At 42.4% G+C, this 22,193-nt stretch overlaps 1 protein-coding gene across 2 annotated transcripts; it reads right to left on the bottom strand.

The window, feature by feature from the left end:
* Positions 1–3,068: 3,068 nt before the first annotated feature.
* LOC143283029 (receptor-type tyrosine-protein phosphatase O-like) lies at positions 3,069–19,388 on the bottom strand. 2 transcript variants are annotated; one of them, XM_076589026.1, is made up of 14 exons: positions 19,271–19,388; positions 18,131–18,275; positions 17,069–17,151; positions 16,141–16,237; positions 14,843–14,884; positions 13,770–13,854; positions 12,603–12,693; positions 11,890–11,969; positions 11,394–11,528; positions 10,739–10,864; positions 9,396–9,550; positions 8,456–8,600; positions 8,122–8,236; positions 3,069–5,919 (listed from the first exon to the last, which is right to left on the bottom strand). In XM_076589026.1, exons 1-14 carry the CDS (start codon positions 19,335–19,337, stop codon positions 5,864–5,866), a joined length of 1,422 nt encoding a protein of 473 aa, XP_076445141.1. In that variant the 5' UTR covers positions 19,338–19,388; the 3' UTR covers positions 3,069–5,863. The 2 variants fall into 2 exon arrangements, with proteins under 2 accessions (XP_076445141.1, XP_076445142.1); XM_076589027.1 differs by having other exon boundaries at positions 14,843–14,886; positions 16,146–16,237.
* Between the last annotated feature and the right edge of the window lie 2,805 nt (positions 19,389–22,193).

Genomic DNA, 22,193 nt, shown 5'->3' with positions numbered 1-22,193 from the left:
CGGCGATAGTTTTGTACGCCGATAGCTCATGTAAAAGGTTATCCACTTTGCTTTGTTTAGTGTAATGTATATTGCTTAAGGAAGAGATAAGGAGGGGTGGGGGGTGGGTGTACTCTTTTACCACTGGTAAAAACAACATAGTCTACAGAGCCAGTGGGTTGTTACAGAGTTTCCTGTGTTTCCCTCCCTTCCGTGCCACTGCCTTCGACAGGACACAAGTCTGGAACGGTTCTCGTTCCCCTTCTAACGTGTCCACCCCAAAACTTCCTCACTCCCGTTCCCACTTCCGCTCCTACTCCACACTTCCAACGTACCCTTTCCCACTTTCCCAAGTTCACTCTTGCCCGACCAGCTTCAGCCATCAATCTACAAGCATTGTCCGTCTTCGGCTGTCAGTATAAGCCTGAACTCTGGCAGCGTGGTTGAGCAGAACTGGCGCTGCAGTTGACTGTAAGTTTTAGAATTGTGCTGTGGTTAGACAGAGGTTATTTTTTTGTAATGCTTTGTTTTGTGGCGTTTATTTATTTATGTATTTTTGCATGACCACAGTAAAGCAACGAGCTGAACTCTTCTGTGTCTCTGTGTTGTCGGGACGTTAGCTAATCTGGGAAGGGGTGGGGATTCATGGGCAACCCCTTACGGGTTGTGACAATGGCGTATTGACATATTTTTGGCCGATAATTGACCACTACTGACCAATGCCGACCACATTTCTGAGCGTTATTGGGCTGTTCAGAATGTGAAATTTGTGTTACAGTTATACAGTATTGAGACTTCTTCGCAGGATGTGACTACTAAATGACCTGTATCAGTTATTGTTGACCATATCTGTCCACTGCTGACTACACTGAAAAGTCTTCCGAATGCAGCATTTTATTGATTATGCATTATCAAGACTTCCTGACTCGTTTGACTGTTCACTGACCAATACTGACCATGTACCACTGCACAAAAGTGTGAAGCTTCAATCATGTTAGCATCTTTCTGCAGTATGAGTACTCCCTATACAATGTTAGTATTTGTTCATTGGTTTTAACTACTGACAACTGTACGAAAGTTAATGTATAACGAAACATGCATAGACCTGGTGGGTACAAGACCTGGGGACTCCATGAGCTTGGAGATAATTCATGCCTCAGAACAGTTGAACTTCCTTCTCGGAGTGTTCCTCAAATACCCTGTTACGAAACTCTCAGTGCAACTAGTAGAGAAAAAAGAGTGAGAAAGGAAGAGAGAAAGTGAGCAAGAGAGGGAGATAGGAAGAGAGAGAGGGGGGAACAGAGAGAGTGAGGGGGGGGACAGAGAGAGAGTGAGGGGGACAGAGAGAGAGAGTGAGAGGGGGGAACAGAGAGAGAGAGAGAGAGAGAGAGAGAGAGAGCGATAGAGAGTGCCTGTGTATTAGCTTTTTATGATTGTTGTTGTTTTGCTATATTTTCTCCTTCAACGCACACTAACAGAGAATATATTCACCAAAGACCTGATATACAAAGAGTCGTCACTTCGATGGTTTAAGGGAAATTTTTAGGGATGAAACCAGGGGCCGTATTCAAGACAAAATTCATTTTGCCTTCAGGCAAGTTATCTTTGACCTGGTTGGGACCCGCGGGTACAGTTTACCTTGAAGGATAGGTTATCTTGTATTCAAGACACACGCGGTTCGCTCAGACAGCTAACCCATGTCTGTTTTTTTTTTAATCCCAACGATTCCCGTCTGGGTATGCTCTCAGTTTCACATATCCCACCACAGCTCGGAACATTGTCGAGAGAGTTCGCAAAACACGTGCTATCTGTAAAGCACGCCTGTTTTCCCTTTAAAAAAAAAAAAGAAAGAAAGAAAAATGATGCAAAAGGATCCGCCATATCTACCTGTTCTTCGTGGGCAGTCACCCTTGGCAGGTAGTAAGGGAAAATTGCCTTCGGGTTTGTGGACATGCGGGTAGACTCTTGTGTTCATGAATACTGGATATTGCTTACCCTCGGGCAGTTTGTCTTGCCTCAGGCAGATTACCCGCAGGTACACATTCACCCTCAGGTACGATGTTCTCTTGAATATGGCCCCAGGTTGCCGAAGAGTTGAGCTCATGCCTGTTCAGCATTAACTGTTCCAGTTTGCAGAACGAGCGAGATAGTGGTGAAAAATCGTTTTACCGATTCCCATTGTATGAAAACAGCTATCTTTTACAGTATTTTCCAACTTTAAAGCTGGGAAATGATGCCTCCTAGCATTGAGCAATGCTGTTTGAATCTATGATATAAAGGTATATAGCAAACACTTTGTCGCACATAATCACTGGCTGAGGATATAATTACCCTAACACTGTAAGTGTAACGTGAGTGTAACGATATATTACTCACTGTTCAATACTTCACTGTCTATACTACAGAAAACGAGAAGCATGCTTCATCTCCTGCTCATTCAGTTTTGATTTATACATGAGAAACATTCTGTTGATATTGTTGGAGTACTCTCCAGGAACTGTTTCTGATTTCTCTGCCTGCAGTGACTGGGGTTCAGTGAAGAAAATCATCGTTTGTGCTGTTTGACTCTGTCTTCTTCAGATGGTTTTGTTTTTGGCAAGGGTGTGTTTTCCACAACCATCAGAAAGTACCATCCTCTGGATGGCTGAGTGCATGATCCATCTGTGGTTATGAGCGTTCACATGTTGTCTCTGTCACCTGCATTTGATCAAATGAGGACATGAATATGGGATGTGAAATATCCATGCGTGGGAAAAAATCAAATTTTGAAATACTTGGTTGTGGCTCTGATGTATCGATACCCCCCCCCCCCCCCCCACACACACACACACACACAACTTTTTGAGTCTGAAGGGCTCGTTGAATGATGCATTTATCATGAACTGGGGTGGGGATGGGCAGGTTTATGCTCAGGGGTGTGGGTTTTGAAATCTGTCTTTCATGCTTATGTTAACCTTTTTGGGTGGGATTGGGGCGGGGGGTCTCCAAAAGGGGGGGGGGGGGGGTTAGCATGCACAATAAGCGACAGTGTTCTCATATGGCTTGTTTCACCTTTCATTTGAAAAAGAAAGAGACAACAAACATTTTAATGCAAAAAGTGAATATATATTTTAATATATTCTGTTTAATGTATACGAACGATAATATATACATGTTAACGAAAAGAACTTATTACGATTAATGTTTTGTAAAGAAAAAAAGTAAGAAACACTTGCACAGAAAAAAAAGAAGAAAGAGACAAAACTGAAATGAAAAACAGCATTCATACAGAAATGAAACAAAATGAAACGAAATTTTATCTCACGAGGGTAGTGGACAGACAGACATACAGGCAGACATGATAGATAAATTGCAATGCGATACAACAGACTGAAACACAGCAGAGAGATCATTATGACAAGAAAATATAGAAATAGAAAAAAAAACAAAAAAAACCCACTGCGGTGTATAAACATTCAGATACAACATGTATTCCAATGGAATTACAGAAAATGTCAACATCTAATAACAATACCGTGTGGATATAAGCTGAAATGATTAATTATGCATAAAACAAAATAAAAAGGAAATAAAATGCCTACACAGAAAAACAGAGAGAGAGAGAGAGAGAGAGAAGAACATAACATTTCTCAAACAACTGATTATAGAGTAACCATTTATGTGGTGTTCGGGGGTCCATTGCTTGTGGATTGGAATGTCTTTGTACATTTAATTCGGAAGACAGGTTTGATTTGCATATTTTAATTTGCGAAGGATGGGAATTCCAAACAGATGGTTAAAGAAACGCAAAACCAAATGTATAATAATCAATACGTAAACGCGGTAGTTCAAAGACATAATTTGATTTACAAATCAAGTTTCTGTGCCCTTTGAACGAAGTCATTGAGATCTGGTAGCGACATGTTTCTTTGTAGATTAGGTAAAAGGATATTTTTTTTATACTGAGATTGCATTGCTTGTACAGTGGTGACATTTTCCGTTTTGTAAACTCTTAACTGTTCGATAGAATATGGTCAGACAAAAGAAGTGTAGATTCTCTTATGTGAAAAGAGATAATCCTCTTAAGCTGATCATAGGTATTGCTCCAGACCGCAGATATATGGCTGGATGTGCGAAAGTCAGTGTTCTTCAGAAAAGTTTTGATGAAGGGGCATTGACAGAGTAACTCACTTTGTTGAATAAGAACGAACTGTGTATTAACTGCTTGCGGGCATGGCTGATATGAGCTAGACGTTTAGGTTCTCGAGAGAGATTGCTTAACTGATAATTTTCAATGATAACACATCTACCAACTGGATTTATTTCTCGTCTGGCTTTCACCCACTGAAAGACACTAAGTCTAACTAAGGTGATGCAATGAATACGTGATATTGTCAAAACCAAGAAAAACATATACCTCATAATCAACAGTAAAAGAGATATTTATATCAATAAGAACATAATTCAGAGAGAAACACTTACACAAGTAAAGGTTTAAAACAGACACAGACAGACAGAAACAAACATGTTATCACTATTTATATGCTCTTTCTGTAAATGATTTCGCTGATGAGATTGTACCCTTACACACAGACCACGCTTATAACTGCTACACGATCTAATGATTACAACTACAACTACTGTTACCAATAACCATAAAGAAAAGCTCTTCTAGTGGCACAACAGCAGTAATAGAACTCATCATCACGTATAGGTGGAACTACACATTGTAAGGTGTCATGAGTATGACTTTCGCTTAGTTGGAATTCAGTTACACATGGCTCGTTTCACACCATCAACTTGTGGCGTAAGAGTCCTTTCGTAAAACGAGTTCAGGTTGAGGGTGATTTATCGCATACCAAAAGTTCACAGCAAACTTTTAATCGTTGACAAAAGTTGAAGGCAAGAGCTGAACCAAGGGGTTCGTTGTATCAAACAGGTAAAACACTGTCATGAACGTATTTAACAAAGCAGTATCTTGCCGATTGTCAAGATACCATACGTGCGTGTATGTGTGCGTGTGCGTGTGCGTGTATCCTTGCGCACGGCCGTGTGTGTGTGTGTGTGTGTGTGTGTGTGTGTGTGTGTGTCTGTCTGTGTGTCTGTGTCTGCGTGTCTGTGTGTTTGATAAGCTTTTTACAGTCCATCATTTTTTTAAATCAGTTTTGACACTTGTCCTACCAGTCACCATCAGTGGGTGAAAAGTCAGTAAGCCATTAACATCAGAGTAACCTTTTCCTTCACTCTTTTCTGTAGTAAAAAAAAAAAAGAAAAAAAAAGGAGAAGTAAATACAAAATTGTGATTTGACGCCAGTTAATTTTAGCAATAGAATATTCAACACTTTCTGATATCAACAAAGTAAATGATACAAATATGAAACAGTATAATTATTCAAACTTTGCTTTAGTAATATTGTCAGTTTCATCCATTGCCTATTCTAAGCCCTTTCTGTATACGAACTGCCGATACTGTACAACCCTCGAAATCCGTTTGAGCAGAACAAAATTAAAGGATTATTATGGGAAAAGCCATAAACAGTATATACAAAAATATCAAATACTGTTCTATACATCTATAAGAATCCAGCTTTTAAGGACATTAGGATTTCAGCACAGCATCAAATCAAATTTTCACAGAATGTCTCTGGCTCAGAGCAGACACCATGACACAATGGAATAGTCCTCAGGGCACAAGGCCCGATGGTTAGACGTCTTTAACAAAACATACCAGAGTAAATTTCGCGCATGGTTTCCTTTTCCAAAGAGCTGTCAGTAGAAGCTGTGAGATAAGCAGTTTCCCCAACACTGATGTCTGAAAAAAGCCACTTTCCGAAGTGAGGAAGTTGTTGGCAAAATCAAGGCAGCACTGCGGAATTGATGTGGGCGGTCTCTGTGCCACCTCTGCTTATATTTTAGTGGTTTGCCTCAAATCGGTGTACACATGTGCGTTGCCATTTGAGTCTGAAATCATATCAAACACAACAAAACTGTTAAGAAATCAGACTATTCAGTAAACAGGACAACAACAGACAACTAGATAAACAGATCTGCATATCCAAAAAACTGTCTTTTGTGAACAGTGAAGTTTCAGTTCTCACCAGCCGCCGTGGCGAAGTGCTTAGCGTCGCGGACTTACGGCTGGGAGGACGCGGGTTAGAATCCCAGCGGAGGTGTACTATGGGCTTAAATGGGAAGACTGAAACCACACAGTCGAGTTTCATCCACTTCACGGGTGTGTCTTTGGGTGTGTTGCTCTAATTTCCTGACCTACACAGCAAGTGTCTGTATCTCTCGGGCCTGGTTGACGCCGGGATTTTATCATGACAGGAAGTGTAGAGTACAGCCTTGTCGCGTAGTCCCAAACCTAAATGGACATCCACAGCAGCATCGTCATCATCATCACCATCAGTCATCCTCATCCTCCTTCTTTATCATCTATAATTTTTTTTTAAAGCCCCAAATTGTGTGGCCTTTCATGCCTGCTCTCACAGTGACCTCAGTTTCGATACCCCTCCACTTCCGCGCTTGGGCTGAGTCTTGTCAAAGCCTTAAGTGTAGGTGGATTCATGGGGACTGCCGTTGGAGGGACGTGGTGGCGGTCTCCACTCTGGGGGAGGCGTTCACTCAGTCTGACTCTGCGACTAAGCCATTATTGTCGTCAGTAGGGGGCTTACTAGGTGGTGTCCTGAGTAAGTTAAACCAGAACAGGCACTACCGAACACCACCGAAGGGACTCGATCAGCAGTGCAGGGTCTCCTCTGGTGTGTGGCCTCCTGGCAACCTAACATCGATGGTTCCACAAGGACTGCCGGCACTGGGACTGTGACAGACGAACTAGAGTGTGGCTGTGTATGGCGGACTCGGAGTGAGCGGCGTGGGAGTAATGCCACTGAAACGGTGCAGATTATTGGGGAGCAAAAGAAAAAAAAGACGTTTCAGTTCCCGCTGAAAGGAGGAGCTGTGGGCCCTGCGACTCTATCCTGCACAAAAGGTAAGTGAGGTAGGAACAACATAAGACCAGGAATAAGTTTGCCAGTCGATCAAGCGGTCCTGTGTTGGAGAGACTGTCAAATGAGTGATTCAGACAGATCGCATTTCTCGTTTATAATGAACTCTAGCTGAGAGCACAGAACCAGCAACCTGGATGTGTAATTCTCAGACAGGATCTGAGACTTTGCTAAACCAGTACTGAAACAAATGGATTCCGGCCTGACCAAGGATGCTAATCCTCTCACCTCGTTTGTGATGAGGGAAAGAACAAACCGGAAATAGGCGTCTTGGTCGAGAGAACCAGCACAATCCACCCTATTGAAAGGTCTCTAAAAATTGGGCCTGTGTGTCCAGTAATAATATGACCTGGAGGAGGAATATCTAGGGGGGGGGGGGACAGATCCAGAATTTGCTACCACCATCCAGAGGTCTTTGAAATCACAAACAGGCGGCCATAAAACCCTAGACCTGGGTCTGTGAGAAAAAAACCTGGAGACCTCCATCTTCAAGACGTGTTTCTGCCCCTCTGTACTGGGTACATAAGGAAGAGGAGAGGGACTTAGAGAAGGCTTTCCACCCGCCAACGGTAGCACGTGCACTGATTCCAACACTGTAACAATCCGGTCTGTTGAATTCTATGTGACGCCACTGATGAGCGTGCCTGGAGAGACTCCTGCTTTCAGGGGTTGTGTGCTCTGAGCTGACTTTGTTAATGAACATGATCAAAAGCGCAATTCATATGCACATGTGAAAGCGAAATAAACAGTCGTACTCGAACGAAAGCACGCTGTTAACAATTACACACACACACACACACACACACACACACACACACACACACACACACACAGAGAGAGAGAGAGAGAGAGAGAGAGAGAGAGCAACAGACCCTGACAGAGTGGACAAAGGACAGGGATGACATCACACACACACACACACACACACACACACACACACACACACACACACACACAACACACACACACACACACACACACACAGCAACAGACCCTGACAGAGTGGACAAAGAGCAGGGATGACATCACACACACACACACACACACACACACACACGCACGCACACACACACAGCAACAGGCCCTGACAGAGTGGACAAAGGACAGGGATGACATAACAAGGTAAACGATGGGCAAAACTGCCAGCTGTACAAACCAGAAGCCTGGTTGACGTTAGGGCTGATGCCAAAATAGATGTTCCTCTCCTGCACTCCACAGACCTTTCGCTCAATGATCACCTTCAGTGTGTCGTGGATGAACACGTACTGACTCTGCACATCAACATCAACATATTCTGTTAACTTTGGGAGGGTGTGGGGGGGGAGATAAATCTTTTATCGCCCGCATAGAATGAGTACACACACACACACACACACACACACACACACACACACACACATTTACACACATAAACACACACATACACAAACATATACACATTCACCCCCACCCCACACATGTATCCCTTCACCCCCACCCCACACACACACCTCAGACTGCACCATGAGGGGTCTGTAGTGTCTCAAGTTTCGCACCAGAGTAAAGATGTCCACCTCATCATCCAGGCTGTGCTCCTCTACAAACTGCTTCAGGAAGTCCAGGGCGATGAACGTCCCTGTGCGCCCCACACCAGCACTGTACAACACAACACAGTGCACATGTCAACAGTAAACACATAGCTATGCATTGTTTCACTCAGGGCAATACATGTTCCTGTGCGCCCCACACCAGCACTGTACAACATTGCACAGTACACATGTCAACAGTAAACACACAACGATGTATTGTTCACGGCAATGAATGCCCCTGCGCCCCGCACACAAGCACTGGTACGATGGAACAAAACAAGATGCATGCACAGGTAAGCCATCAAACCATGCAAACTGGTCACAAAGGAAGCACATGACTATTCAGACTTCATCCACACACCAGGCATAACAAAATGACACTCATCTCTAGACAATCACATACATAAACAAATAAACAGATAAGTCAAAGTAATGGTGGTTGATACAAACTTGGGGAGTTTGTATTATGCTCCCGGTTTGCTTGAATGTACTTATCATGTCAAACTGATGCAAACTAGGCCTATCGGTTAGCTGTGTTGGCAAAATTTCAATATCAACTTAGTACTGGGACGCCTTTCCCAGGTCCGCATTATCCTCAGCCAATCTTTACCTTGAGCAAACCTTAATTCGAAAGCAACAGCAGCCAGTGCTGCGCTTTTAACAATCCCAATAATAAATCGTGAGCATCAGTATCCATGTTATGCTTTCACAAATTCAAACATACGTACGAAAAGTACTCATGCTGTGCTTTAACAAATCAAATGCCTGAAAGCAACAGTAACCCACGTTGGGCTTCAGGTCATGCAAGCAACATCACACACATTATGATCTGTGCCACCCCTCCCCACCCATAGACACTGACCTGCAGTGGACAACGACGGGCCCTTGTGAGGACCTTGCCTCTTGGCGAACAATGCTGATGAAGTCCAGCACTTCTTCAGACTGCAGGTTGGCCGAGAAGACTTCCCAGCCCGGGACGAAGTACTGGACCACACGCCGCATGTCGTCCTGGTCCTCCTGGGAAACACAACACCTGGTGACACTGCTGACAGGTGACCTTGACACTGTCCACCCTCAATACACACCACCCTGGTGACACTGCTGACAGGTGACCTTGACGCTCTCCACCCTCAATACACAGCACCTGGTGACACTGCTGACAGGTGACCTTGACACTCTCCACCCTCAATACACAGCACCTGGTGACACTGCTGACAGGTGACCTTGACACTCTCCATCCTCAATACACAGCACCTGGTGACACTGCTGACAGGTGACCTTGACACTGTCAACCCTCAATACACAGCACCTGGTGACACTGCTGACAGGTGACCTTGACACTGTCCACCCTCAATACACAGCACCTGGTGACACTGCTGACAGGTGACCTTGACACTCTCCATCCTCAATACACAGCACCTGGTGACACTGCTGACAGGTGACTTTGACACTGTCCACCCTCAATACACAACACCTGGTGACACTGCTGAACAGGTGACCTTGACACTGTCCACCCTCAATACACAGCGCCTGGTGACACTGCTGACAGGTGACCTTGACACTGTCCACCCTCAATACACAGCACCTGGTGACACTGCTGAACAGGTGACCTTGACACTGTCCACCCTCAATGTAGGAATGTGGACAGTGCAGCAGTACTTCACACTAATGTGAAATCATGTGACAGTGTACACTGTTCCCAAGAACAATGGCGGAGCTGTTATGCAGTCCGTTTGAAATAAGATTAATATTCGTGACATTTGGCCAACATGACCTTGTTTACTTTAAACGATATTATCTCCAATAAAACGACAGTGAATTTGGAGTTATGTTGAACATATCTTTGATAAGGCAATGCCTGGCAGAGACAAATGCAAGAGACAAGTGCACATCTCAATCCGTCGATGTATGATCCAAACCTATACCGGCAAGAAAGACAAAGCTCAACATTATGTGGACATAACTGCATGAGGAGCTATGTCCGTTTTTTTTTGTAAATCCCTGTGATAAGACAAAAATTATTCATGAATTCCCTTCTTTCGTTGGGAAACCCAAGTATTGCCTGTTACCACCGGTCAGTACATGGAATGACTTAAACCAGAGGATTTTTCAATAATTTATAAAAAGAAACTAAGAATTTGTAATGATCCTGCACAGCAGTTCCATATTTCCCGGTCAGGTGGCCACTGCAGAGGATAGGCGTACCTTGTGGAGACGGAACGTGCGAGTGGTGAACTTGTTCAAGGTGGACGATGTCGTCAGCTCCACAATGATGTCACCGTACTGTAATGGGGCGTGCAGTTCTCCAGGCCAGTACATGTCCACTTTGGGCTGCAACACACATACAGTCAAACAGACACAGGCACACAAACAAAAACACAACACACGCGCGTGCGCATAAAACACACAGATACGTAAAACACACACACACACACACACACACACACACACACACACACACACACACACAATCATCTTCAGTGTTGACGATCTTCAGCAGTCCATTGCTAATGTATGATTTTTTCAAGTCCTTGTTAAATAGTCCAGTTTGTTCACTGTTATAGTTGTTAGTTTTTCATTAGAAATATGTTATATTGTTATGATTTTTTATTTATTTTTTAAACAAAACTTAAATTAATCAATAATTTTCACACACACACACACACACACACACACACACACACACACACTTTCACTCACTCGTATGCGTACACAGTAATCCCCCCCTCCCCCTCCTCCCACTCGATTTCTTTCCTTCCCTCGTCTAATATCACTTACAGTGAAAAGACGTTAAACTAAAGAACAAACACACTATCACACACGCACTCACCTCCACCACCCGCTACACACATCTACAAACCTCTCCTCTCTCCTGCAGGTCAGACAGCATGACAATCAGTGAAGATTTCTGTTCCCACATCATCCTCCAGAAGTCAGAAAACGTCGACACCATGGGTCCCTGGGTGGCAATGTACTCACGAGGCGAATTGTAACCCTGAACACACACAACAAAAATCAGTATGAGGGTCCTTCACACAAACGCACTGTTTCGCTTGTGTACATACCTGAATCAAACGGCTAGCTTTCCTCAACAGGTTTCTTGTGTATGACCTTGACAGACCAAACGTTTAAATAAATGAATAATGAGTAAATGAATAAATAAAAAAATAAATAAATAAACAAACAGAAACAGACATTACAACAATACGAGCAAGTCATATCCGAGATCAATTTCAATGGCAATATCACAGCACCAGCGTAATTATTTGAATGTAGATGCTTGGACAGTCGAAACCCTTCAACAACAAACATTCATAACTTGATTCCAAATCACTTACTGAATCCATATCACTTACAGGAATGTAGTTAGCATTGATGTAGTCTGTGGTGCCGGCGTCATCATCACCTGTGCTCAGTTTGACACGTGAGTGATCATCTGAAGAAAATCCAGGATGGTCATACTATACAAATGCTTTCAGTTCAAATAAAATACAAAAAAAAGGTTCTTGCCTTTTTTTTTTTAAGTTCCTCCTAGCAAAGTATGAAAACAACAGCACAGCAACATCTCTCGGCTGAGAATCATTTGAAGCTAAAACAAAGTTATGGTCCCATTCATCTTTAAATTGTCTTCCTAACTTCTTCAAGAAATGTGTATCTTGTAGAAATGTATTAAGTGCCGTTTTTGTTTCATGAATTGAAAACCATGTCTTCTCTTTTCAAAGGTACCAAACCCCTGGTAGCCTAAGGATGAAATCTTGAGATTAGCCATTATAATTAGTATTCATATCATTTGTTGGATTTACCTCGGTCTTTATTTGTAGATCAAAAAGTGTTCTGTGTTGGCACTAAGCAATACATATTCGTTTGCCTAAATTTTATCAGAGAATACGTGAAGGTAAAGATAAATGCAGATAAATGTGATCTGCTGAGGGCGGTGTCATATCCAGGGTATGACAAATACAATGAAAGACAACCATAATTATATTGAATCGGTGAAACATCACAGTTCTCTCCATCTTTTGAGAGATGCAGGGTGGGGAAAGAAGGTCATCAAAACCATCAGACTCACAAGACAGAGTCTTGGCATAGCGATTTTTCAGTTTGTTGGCGTCCGTCATAGCTGCTTCCTGAGAGTGCTCTGGGGAGATTTTTTCAATAGTCTGCAACACACACACACACACACACACACACACACACACACACACACACACACACACACACACACACACACACACACACACACACACACACACACACACACACACACACATACGCACAGAGCGAGAGAGAGAGAGAGAGAGTGAATCGGCCAAAAACGAAAGTACAAAACTCGGATACATTTCCAACACTGGTCAGGATTCATCAAACCTATCAGTTGCATCCCTACCCAATTTGATAAACCTGAAAATTTAAGCACAAATTTAGGCTATGCTTTCATGTGTAGTTCAAAACAAGAGTGACGGTTTAATATTTGCCAGCAGTCATGGTGTTCTGGTTAGCATCAAAGGCTGAGGACCCGGGAGTTGTAAGTTCAAATCCCACACCACATACACACATAACTGTGGTACATTCCAGCCCTTGAGCAACTCCTACTCGATTAACCCTTTCACCGCCAGTCAATTTAGAGTACAAAATTCCCTTGTGGTATAAACACAGAAAAAAACTAAGAATAGCTGGAGATTCCCCCTACGATGTATAGAAAATATGACCTATCCTATCACCGAACATTAAGAGCAGTAGGTTCATGGATATATATGATAGTTAGTCGTGTCCGAGTATGACCATCAGAACAGCAGAGGAGGCAACTGCTGTTCCGACTATTTGGGCTAGAATTTGATTATAGTGGAGAGTGTCTTGCCCAAGTTACATCCCCACTCTCTCGGCCAAGAGGGTTTTAGGTCAATCGGCGTTGGGATGGTTCCCAAAAGCCAACTAACCCCCCAAGGCTGCAGCACTAAGAGCCAGTGCAATTTTACCTCCTAGTTTGAGAGTCATAGTCCTTCACAAAAGACTAAGCTGTAAGTGATTTCCCATTGACTGGAGAAACCACTGATAATACAGCTCTTACTTTGCTGTTGGCCCAAATGTAAACTTATGTCAATCTGTGATAAAAGCCGAGTGTTGGGCCGTGGATAACAGACCAAATGAATGGACAACTTTCAGTGACATGGGTCCTCTACCACGCCTGTGCATAAATGCGAGCTTGGCGGTGAAAGGGTTAAACACACATTCTCACCTTGAATTCTTTATGGAACAGACGATTGTAATCCTTGTGCAGACGTTCCAAATGAGTTGCAAAGTCTTTCAGTTTGATGGGTTTGCTGCAACACGACACATAAAAGGACAAGGTCAAGGACACGTTATAAAACTTAATCAGTTACCCATGGGCTTGCTGAATTCAACAAAAGTGGCAATGCCTTCATGGTTCGTAATAATAATAATAATAATAATAATAAAATGCAGGCTTATATAGCGCAGTACCCCCATCTCAGGGGCTCACCGCGCTTTACAATTAAATATATACACATTTAAGGCTAAGTGTCGTAAAATATGTAGAAAGTTAACACAGTTTCACATGACATTGCCTGAATTATATACAAATAGGAGACTAAGTGACATAGAAAATATGTAAATCGAGACAGGCGCCATCACAGTCTCAAATTACACAGGCGCCATCACAGTCTCAAATTACACAGGCGCCATCACAGTCTCAAATTACACAGGCGCCATCACAGTCTCAAATTACACAGGCACCATCACAGTCTCAAATTACACAGGTGCAAATCACAGCAAAACAAAGCACATGACATTCACCATTGTCAAAAATAAACAACAGGGAACTAGGTATCACGAAAAACACACCAAAATCATCACGGATGCATACAGATCAACACAAAGAGCACATCCAGCTACAAAAATCGCAGCAACATGTGTTTATTTCCACACTAAAATTGCGGCACAAACACAAAAAGATAACACAAATAACTGAATAAATAAACAAATAAATAGATAAATAAATAAATAGAAAACCAATCAAACAAACAACACCCTCAGCCCCCCCCCCCCCTCACCCCCCCCCCAAAAAAAAAAAAAACAACAACAACAAACAAACAAAAAAAACAACACACACAAAGGTGCATACAACACCGAAGCGACAAAAACAAGAAGAACACTAATATTTGGAGGGAAAAAACCCAATACTTTTGCAATTTCTATATTTTCTAAGTGCCTCTGTGTTGTTTGTAAAGATTCTTATGGTCTTATATATGTTATTATAGATATCAGTTCATCATCTGAAAGATTTCTTACCGAATCAGAGACAGTTGTACAGATGAAGAACCAGGGCTCTTCCTGAAACAGCCAGCGGAAAAAAAAGCACAGCCTCGTGCAAAGGACGATTTTCGAAATAATTTGACGTATTTTGGGTTTCCTCACACACACACACACACACACACACACACACACACACACACACACACACACACACACACACACACAGAGGCACGCACTTACACACATACACAAAGTGAACACATGTGAACAGAACATTTTGCGTCAATGTTCAGACTTACACAATCACATTTTTTTGCTGAATATCCTTGCTTCAATGACCAGAGAAAAAACCAACATTTTTTACAGAAGAAAGGAAAGGAAATTAAAAAAAGGGAAGACAATTCATACACCGCAGATCATTCTCAAGAGTAGCCTCCTCTGTATGGTGTCGTCACATATCAGTTTCCCAACCCTGTCTTGGTGAGAACGTATGCTCCATTGGTCGGTTTGTGGCTTCCAAGCATTCAGCAACTCCAGTCTATTTGTCAGCAATATACCCACAACAACGCAACCAAGGACAGTTAAGACATCGCAAGTTGTCGGAGATTGAAAAAGTGCCTCCACTGGTCAAGAAAATGAACGTGGGTATGAGTATAGCAGCAGACAGACAGAAGCCTGAGAGAAAGGATGACACAGGGGAAAAAGCATGTAATAATAATAATAATAATAATGGTATTTATATACCGCTGGATCTTGTGCAGAGACAAATCAAAGCGCTTTCGCACCAGTCATTCACACGCATGCATAACTCTAAAACTGTAGAAACTAAAGACAAGGAAGGGCAGGCAAGGGAGGCTATTTTGGGAAGAGGTGGGTTTTAAGGCCAGACTTGAAAGAGCTGAGTGTAGAGACTTGATGAAGCGAAAAAGGACGAACGAAGCGAAAAAGGACACACACGCATAATAATAATAATAATAATAATAATAACTAATATCATTATTAGTTATTTGTTATTATTATTATTATTATTATTATTATTATTATTATTATTATTATTACTCTAAAAACTGAAGAAACTGAAGACAAGGAAGTGGCAGGGAAGGCAGGCTGTCTTGGGAAGAGGTGGGAATTAAGGCCAGACTTGAAAGAGCTGAGTGCGGAGACCTGGTGAAGGGAAAGAGGAAGTTCATTCCAAATGCAAGGTTCAGAGACAACAGTGGAGTGCTTGAATCTGGGTGTGCGTAAACAGAGTGGATCCGAAGAAAAGCAAGCAGGTAAACAGATGTATATTTGTCTGATAAATTTAGCAAACATTTTTTTTGTTTTTGTCTTACCTTCGTCGTCGCAGGACCAGCACAATGATAACAGCAGCTATGATGATGACCACAACAACGGCAGCAACGGCTCCAATGATAGCACCCATTGGTAGACCTGGACCAGAGCAAATAAGGCATCGTGGTGGCTCAATACGGCACAAGCATTTTATAGGATAACTCCATTGGACGCGCATGTGTGTATATATGTCTGCAGTTACACGTCCATACTATGTATACATGTGTGATTTACTCTATTATAGAATCATCCAGAGGGCTCTTCAGGCTTGCTGTGCAGCATCCGCTTTTGATGCAGATATTCTTTCAAGAGTTCCTTTCAGTCCCCTACAGGATTTTACCCGTTGTGTCACAGGCCACCATGGTAATTTTTCACTTACTGATTTCAAGGGAAAAAATTCAGACGTTTATTTTATTCAATTTTTTTTTTCCTTCAGTTGATGGTCATGTTAATTTTCGAAAATATCTTCTGAACAAGAAAATGGTCCCTGCCAAACTATGGGGAGTTTCTGATTGCTTAAACTAAAATCTGTATCTTCAGTAAGGAAACAGGAGCAAGTGGCAACGCTGTACAATGCGAATGAGCAGAAGTTTGCTGTGCATGCTAACCTCCTCTTTGGGTGAAAGAAAACGCTACCGATTAGCACTCTTGAGGAATCTAAAACACATGTCGCCCACACATACCCTGTTGCCTCAGCTCAAAATAGTTGTTACGGTTAAAAGCTAAACCAAGAATGATTTCTGACGAGGACAACACACACACACTGTGTGGTAGTCTAAAGTCATATCACATTGAAACCAGTACATAAAAGAAAAGTGTGATAAATCTACACGCTGCAATTTTTTTTTTTTTCGTTTCCTATTTCTAATATTATCATCTTAGATGAACAGACTATAAATAAGTAAATAAATCTTGTCCTATTCGTTTTACCATCATCAACAGCCTGTGTCCTGACGATGACCACATCAGCTGATTCTGTGCAGCCTGCCCTCGTGCACGCCCAGATGATGACACTGTAAAAGACACAGCAATCATTTCAGCAGTTTGCAATTCGCTGTGCTGCCGTACCACTCTCCACTCACACGCAATGTTTTATCATGTATATTTAAACAGGCACAGGATTTGTGATGACAACATAATCTTTGCTGTTGTCGTTGTTATAGTCAATCGGAGATAACCCCCACCCTATCCAGTTATCTTCTTCCACGTCATCATTTCACTTTTACTCGTAGGTGTGAGCTGGCTTAAAATGCTCTGCAATATGGCTGGTAGTGTATGAGGGGGACTGCAACAGACTGCAAGAGATCTTCTTCCTGTTTTGTCCGGACACAAAAGCCTCCTTTGTCTGACGCTGTGCATTGTTGTAATGGTCAATAGATACACGCTGACACAAGTTTTCTGTCACAATTATTTTCTCCATTACATCAGTGCTCAAGGAATCTGCTTCAGTATAACAGTTGGCACCAGTGTTCATCTCTCTTTCTAATATGGATATCAGCAAAATACTTGGTTTCTAGAGGCTGCTTTCCATCACTACCTGCACCTCTTTCCTTGTGGGTGACTGACAGAGAAGCAGACCATCATGTTGAGTTGGTCAGATATTGTTTTGTGCATCTGTTGCACTTTAGCTTTCTGCCACATCAAACTGTGCTCGCCACACTCATTTCTCGTTCTCACTTTGTTTAACACCACAATACCTCTTAGAGACAACGGAAGCAACAGCTGAAACGTAAAGGATTATCGCTGATCAAGATGCAAAGATGTCGACAGCTGTCCCAGGCGATCAAAAGGTAACATCTTACGTTGGTTTTCTGTATGTGGAGCACCAAGACATGCTGTACAATTTTGATGGTATCCACTGGAAACTCAGTGTCATTGTTGTTCGATCTAGCATCATGTTATGTTTGGCCACGCTCTAATCATTCTAACCAATTTGATGTGCATCAATCAGAGGGAAATTAAAAAAAAACGAAATCGAGAACAAGCACTTACACAAAACTCTTGTCCTCTGGAAGAGGACCATTGCAGTACTGACTGCCATCCACCTGGTCACACTGTTCCTCACCCACAGTGTACAGCACAAAGTCAGCAGCAGATCGTGCCACACGTCTGTACACTGAGCGTCGTGTCCTGGCGGCTGGAAAACCACAGCTTTTTCATTATCACAGGAAGAGCAGACTGGGATGGCGATATGATAAGTCTCTGTTTACTTACAGAGTCTCCGTTTTTAAGTGGTTTACTGACAAATTGTTTTAAGTGGTTAACTGACAAATTGGCTTATAGAAAGCAGTTTGGTCCAAAAATATGTGAGGAACGCACAAACTAACCAAGGAATAGACGATCCCAGCGTGTAAGCACTGCATAAATATTTGGCGCATGTGCTGGTGTCTCCCCTTCCTTGTTCAACTTTCCTGCAGCATAATGATACGACAAACTGGAGATAATGAAAAAATAACAATAAAAATGCCTTTACAGAATCTACCCAAGAACGTCCCCTTATTTTGCCTGGAAGGTCTCCATGTCACAGCAGAACTCTCACTGATGATTTTGAGCTCTATGTTTTCATGCAAAGTATTGCACGACATGCAGAATCAAAGTGCTAACAGACAAACAAAATTCATTCAATATTTTTCTTTCTTTTTTTTATACATGTAAGACTGACACCGCAGCCACATCGACCTTAAACTGTGTGTTCCTTTCTTTATGTTCAGTCTGTAAAAGATCATAAGGCAGAAAGATGTGGTGTGCTGTTTTCTACCTGTTAGTCCTGTTGTGTCCATTGTGGCGAGTGCATAACTCTCTCCATACGAACGGCGAAAGAGACGACGTTAACAGCGTTTCACCCCAATTACCATCATCAAAATATTGCAAGTGGAAGGCTCTTATACTGAAGAGGTGAATGTTGACAAAGAATACCACAATTCTGACGACGGAAGCTAAAGGTTGGGTCATTCAGACACCCACTGGACATCCGAGGGGTCTGTGTAGAGGAGAAGAGAGGACTGGCCGTACTGAGTGAGGTTAACTTTTTAAAAGTTCTTTCACCTGCAGTCAAAACTTTCAATTACATACATAAATATAAACTAGGGGAGTATAGGGAAATAAAAAGATCCTTTTACATGCAAGGTTTACCTTGAGCAACAGTTATGTGGAAGTTTTCGGGAGTTGCACAGTATCTGCCGGTGGCACCACCATCCATGAACTGTTTCCATGTCGGTAATTGTCTGTATTTGGTTTGCTCCTGTTTACCACTTTCTGTACGGACAAAATGCACAGTCCAAAAAAGTATGACATGGTTCCCGTCGTTATTCTCCATCGACAAATACTGACAGGTAAAAGTTCATTCTCTCTCTCTCTCTCTCTCTCTCTCTCTCTCTCTCTCTCTTATCACACACACACACACACACACACACACACACACACACACACACACACACACACACACTTTTACGCCCATACAAACCTACACAAACACACACGCACACACACTTCCGCAAGTACGCATAACCATACACATACTCTCATTAACACTCCTTCAAGTATACACACAATCTGCCATACACACACATCTCCCAAATCACTCTTGGCACACTCAACATTTAGTTCAGAGAAAAGGTCATCAATATTAAGCGAGCAATGCAAGATTTCGTGCATCCACATTTGATGCAGCACAACACATCCCTAAACAATAACACAGACACGTACTCAGGCGTGCATACATACATACATACATACAGACATACATACAGACATACAGGCATACATACATACATACATGCATACATAACATAATACATACATACATACATACATACAGACAGAAGACAGACATACATACAAACATTTCCATAACATACCATGCATACATGGCATGCATACATATACATAGGATACATGCATACATCTACATGCTTACATAAAAAACATACATCATACATACATTTCATGCATACATACATCATACATTCAATACAACATCGCATACATCACCACCAAACCTCAATAGACTTGGGAAAAATTTACCTCACCCCCCATCACGCATGCACGCACACACCAACGCAACATCCACTTAAAAGAACGTTGCTTTTGGAAGCATAACCCTTCCCCAAAACCCGACCCGGTGAAACCCCGGGCGGGGGACTTGCAACAGGATGAACCCGGGGTCAACGAGTGTCCTTTTTTGGGGCCACCCAAATACACAGCTGAGGTCACCGGTGGTCGTATTTTGCCTTCCCCCCCTGCACCCCTGTGAACCCTCTGGTTTTCCCGTTTTTGGGGGGGAATGAAAAACTGTGTTGTTAAATGTTGATGTGAAGGATGGGATGTTGAATGATGCTGACCAAAAAGCCTACAGAGCGCAGTGAACCCGGCTGTGTTGTTGTGTTGGGGTGGGTGAGGATTTGGTTCTCCCCTGACCTACATGAAACCCCAGGTTAAACCGGTGTGTTTTAGTGTCTGGGTTCTTGAACCTTGGTTTCATCTGGGGGCTGCAGTGAACCAGGGTCCCGGTTGTGTAGGGGGGTTGAGGTGGGAATAGGTGTTGAAGGGGTTCGGGGCCAAATGACATTTGGGGGCTGCGTGAACAGGCTTGTTTTAGTGCGGGTTTTGTGAAGTCTGGCCCCTTTTGGGGGTTTCAGTAAAAGTTTTGTTTTAGGTCTGGGGTTTTTGCGGGTGGAAGCGTAGAGGGGGTAAAAAATGACCTACAGGAAAAAAACTGTACGAAAAATAGTTGTTGGGCAGGGTCGCTGGAAAAAAAATCTCTCAAACATTTTGACGTCAGAGGCCCGACCTTACCACCTCAAAGGGGTGACTTCGTCGTTTGGTCATTGCCTCTCCTCTCCGCTGCGGGCTCAAAAGTGGACTGGATACTAGGCCTTTCGATAACATGATAACCATGGTGCAACACTTACTCAGAACATGAAAAATAGCCCGAGGCTTCAAAGGTGTTGTCCTTGACCAAAATCTGCAAAAAGTTCGTTTTTCATGAGTTGTCTGAAATGTGGATGGTCCAGACTGTAATGATGTCCTCACCCAGGGAATAGTAGCCTAACTTTTCACACAGGGCAATGTGCTGCAATGACAAAATTATAAAATATTTTGTTTTACGTGAAATAGGCATTAGTATACCCAATGTGTGATTAAAAAAAAAAGAAAGAAAAAGAAAACAAGGGATTTTCTTGCACAAAAATTTCTGTTGCACAGCTTAAACAAACACTATCTCAAAGGATTCTCACTGACACGACAAGTATTCACAAGTCACCACAACACTGGCTGAACTTACGTTTGGCTTGGACTGTCACATCTGTTGTTGATATTGTCCCAGCATGAGATGATGTTCTGGCAAAGACCTGAAATAAACACGGATGCTGTCAGTTCACATACTGAATTCACTCTATCAGTTCCATAATACCCAACAATCAAAACGCCATGTACTGGAATGTCTCCGACAGAAGGCCACTTTAACTCAGTTTACAGCTATACTCTACTACAAAGCTGTATAACACATAGAAAACATGAATAGTGACCTTTGTATATGGGGCCACCTGAAGGAAAGGCAGTCTCAAAGCTCAATATTCATCACTGGTCTCCTGATGAAACAGCAGAATTTTCATCAGTTTTAAAGTTTCTCAACTTGTCCACACACAACTTTGGGGGGGTTTTTTGTCATTTTAAACCCCACCAAATTTTTTAACCAACCTTTTAAGGGGAGAGACCCCACTTTCAGGGTTTTTAAACCCTTTTAAAAAGCAAGCCAGTTTTTCCCCCCCAACTTTGCAGAGATTTAAAAACCCAAACCGATTTTTAAAAAATAATTTTTTTAAAAAACGAAAAGCACCCCCTATTTTTTTTCCATTTTTTTGCAGGGAAAGCGACATTCAGTGTTACAGTCCACCTTTCCACCGGAAACAAGGCACATTGTTCCAACATATTCTTCTTTAAAAACATTTTTTACTAAATTTTCACCCGTATTACATTCAGTGGTTTTGTCCACCAACCTGGGGGCGTGGCCCTAGGGCAGGAGAACTTTAAAACATGTACATCTGTTTCAATAGAA

Source organism: Babylonia areolata, chromosome 6, assembly GCF_041734735.1.
Source record: "Babylonia areolata isolate BAREFJ2019XMU chromosome 6, ASM4173473v1, whole genome shotgun sequence".
NCBI lineage: Eukaryota > Metazoa > Mollusca > Gastropoda > Neogastropoda > Buccinidae > Babylonia > Babylonia areolata.
Note: the sequence above shows the minus strand (reverse complement) of the source record. Positions and strands in the feature narration are given on the sequence as shown.

Coding starts and splice junctions, on each gene's coding strand:
- LOC143283029 (XM_076589026.1), bottom strand. CDS start 19,337: ATGGATGGTGGTGCCACCGGCAGATACTGTGCAACTCCCGAAAACTTC. Junction 11,529..11,889: donor TCAATGCTAACTACATTCCT/GTAAGTGATATG, acceptor GTGTGTGTTCAG/GGTTACAATTCGCCTCGTGA. Junction 8,601..9,395: donor CCCGTCGTTGTCCACTGCAG/GTCAGTGTCTAT, acceptor TGTGTTGTACAG/TGCTGGTGTGGGGCGCACAG.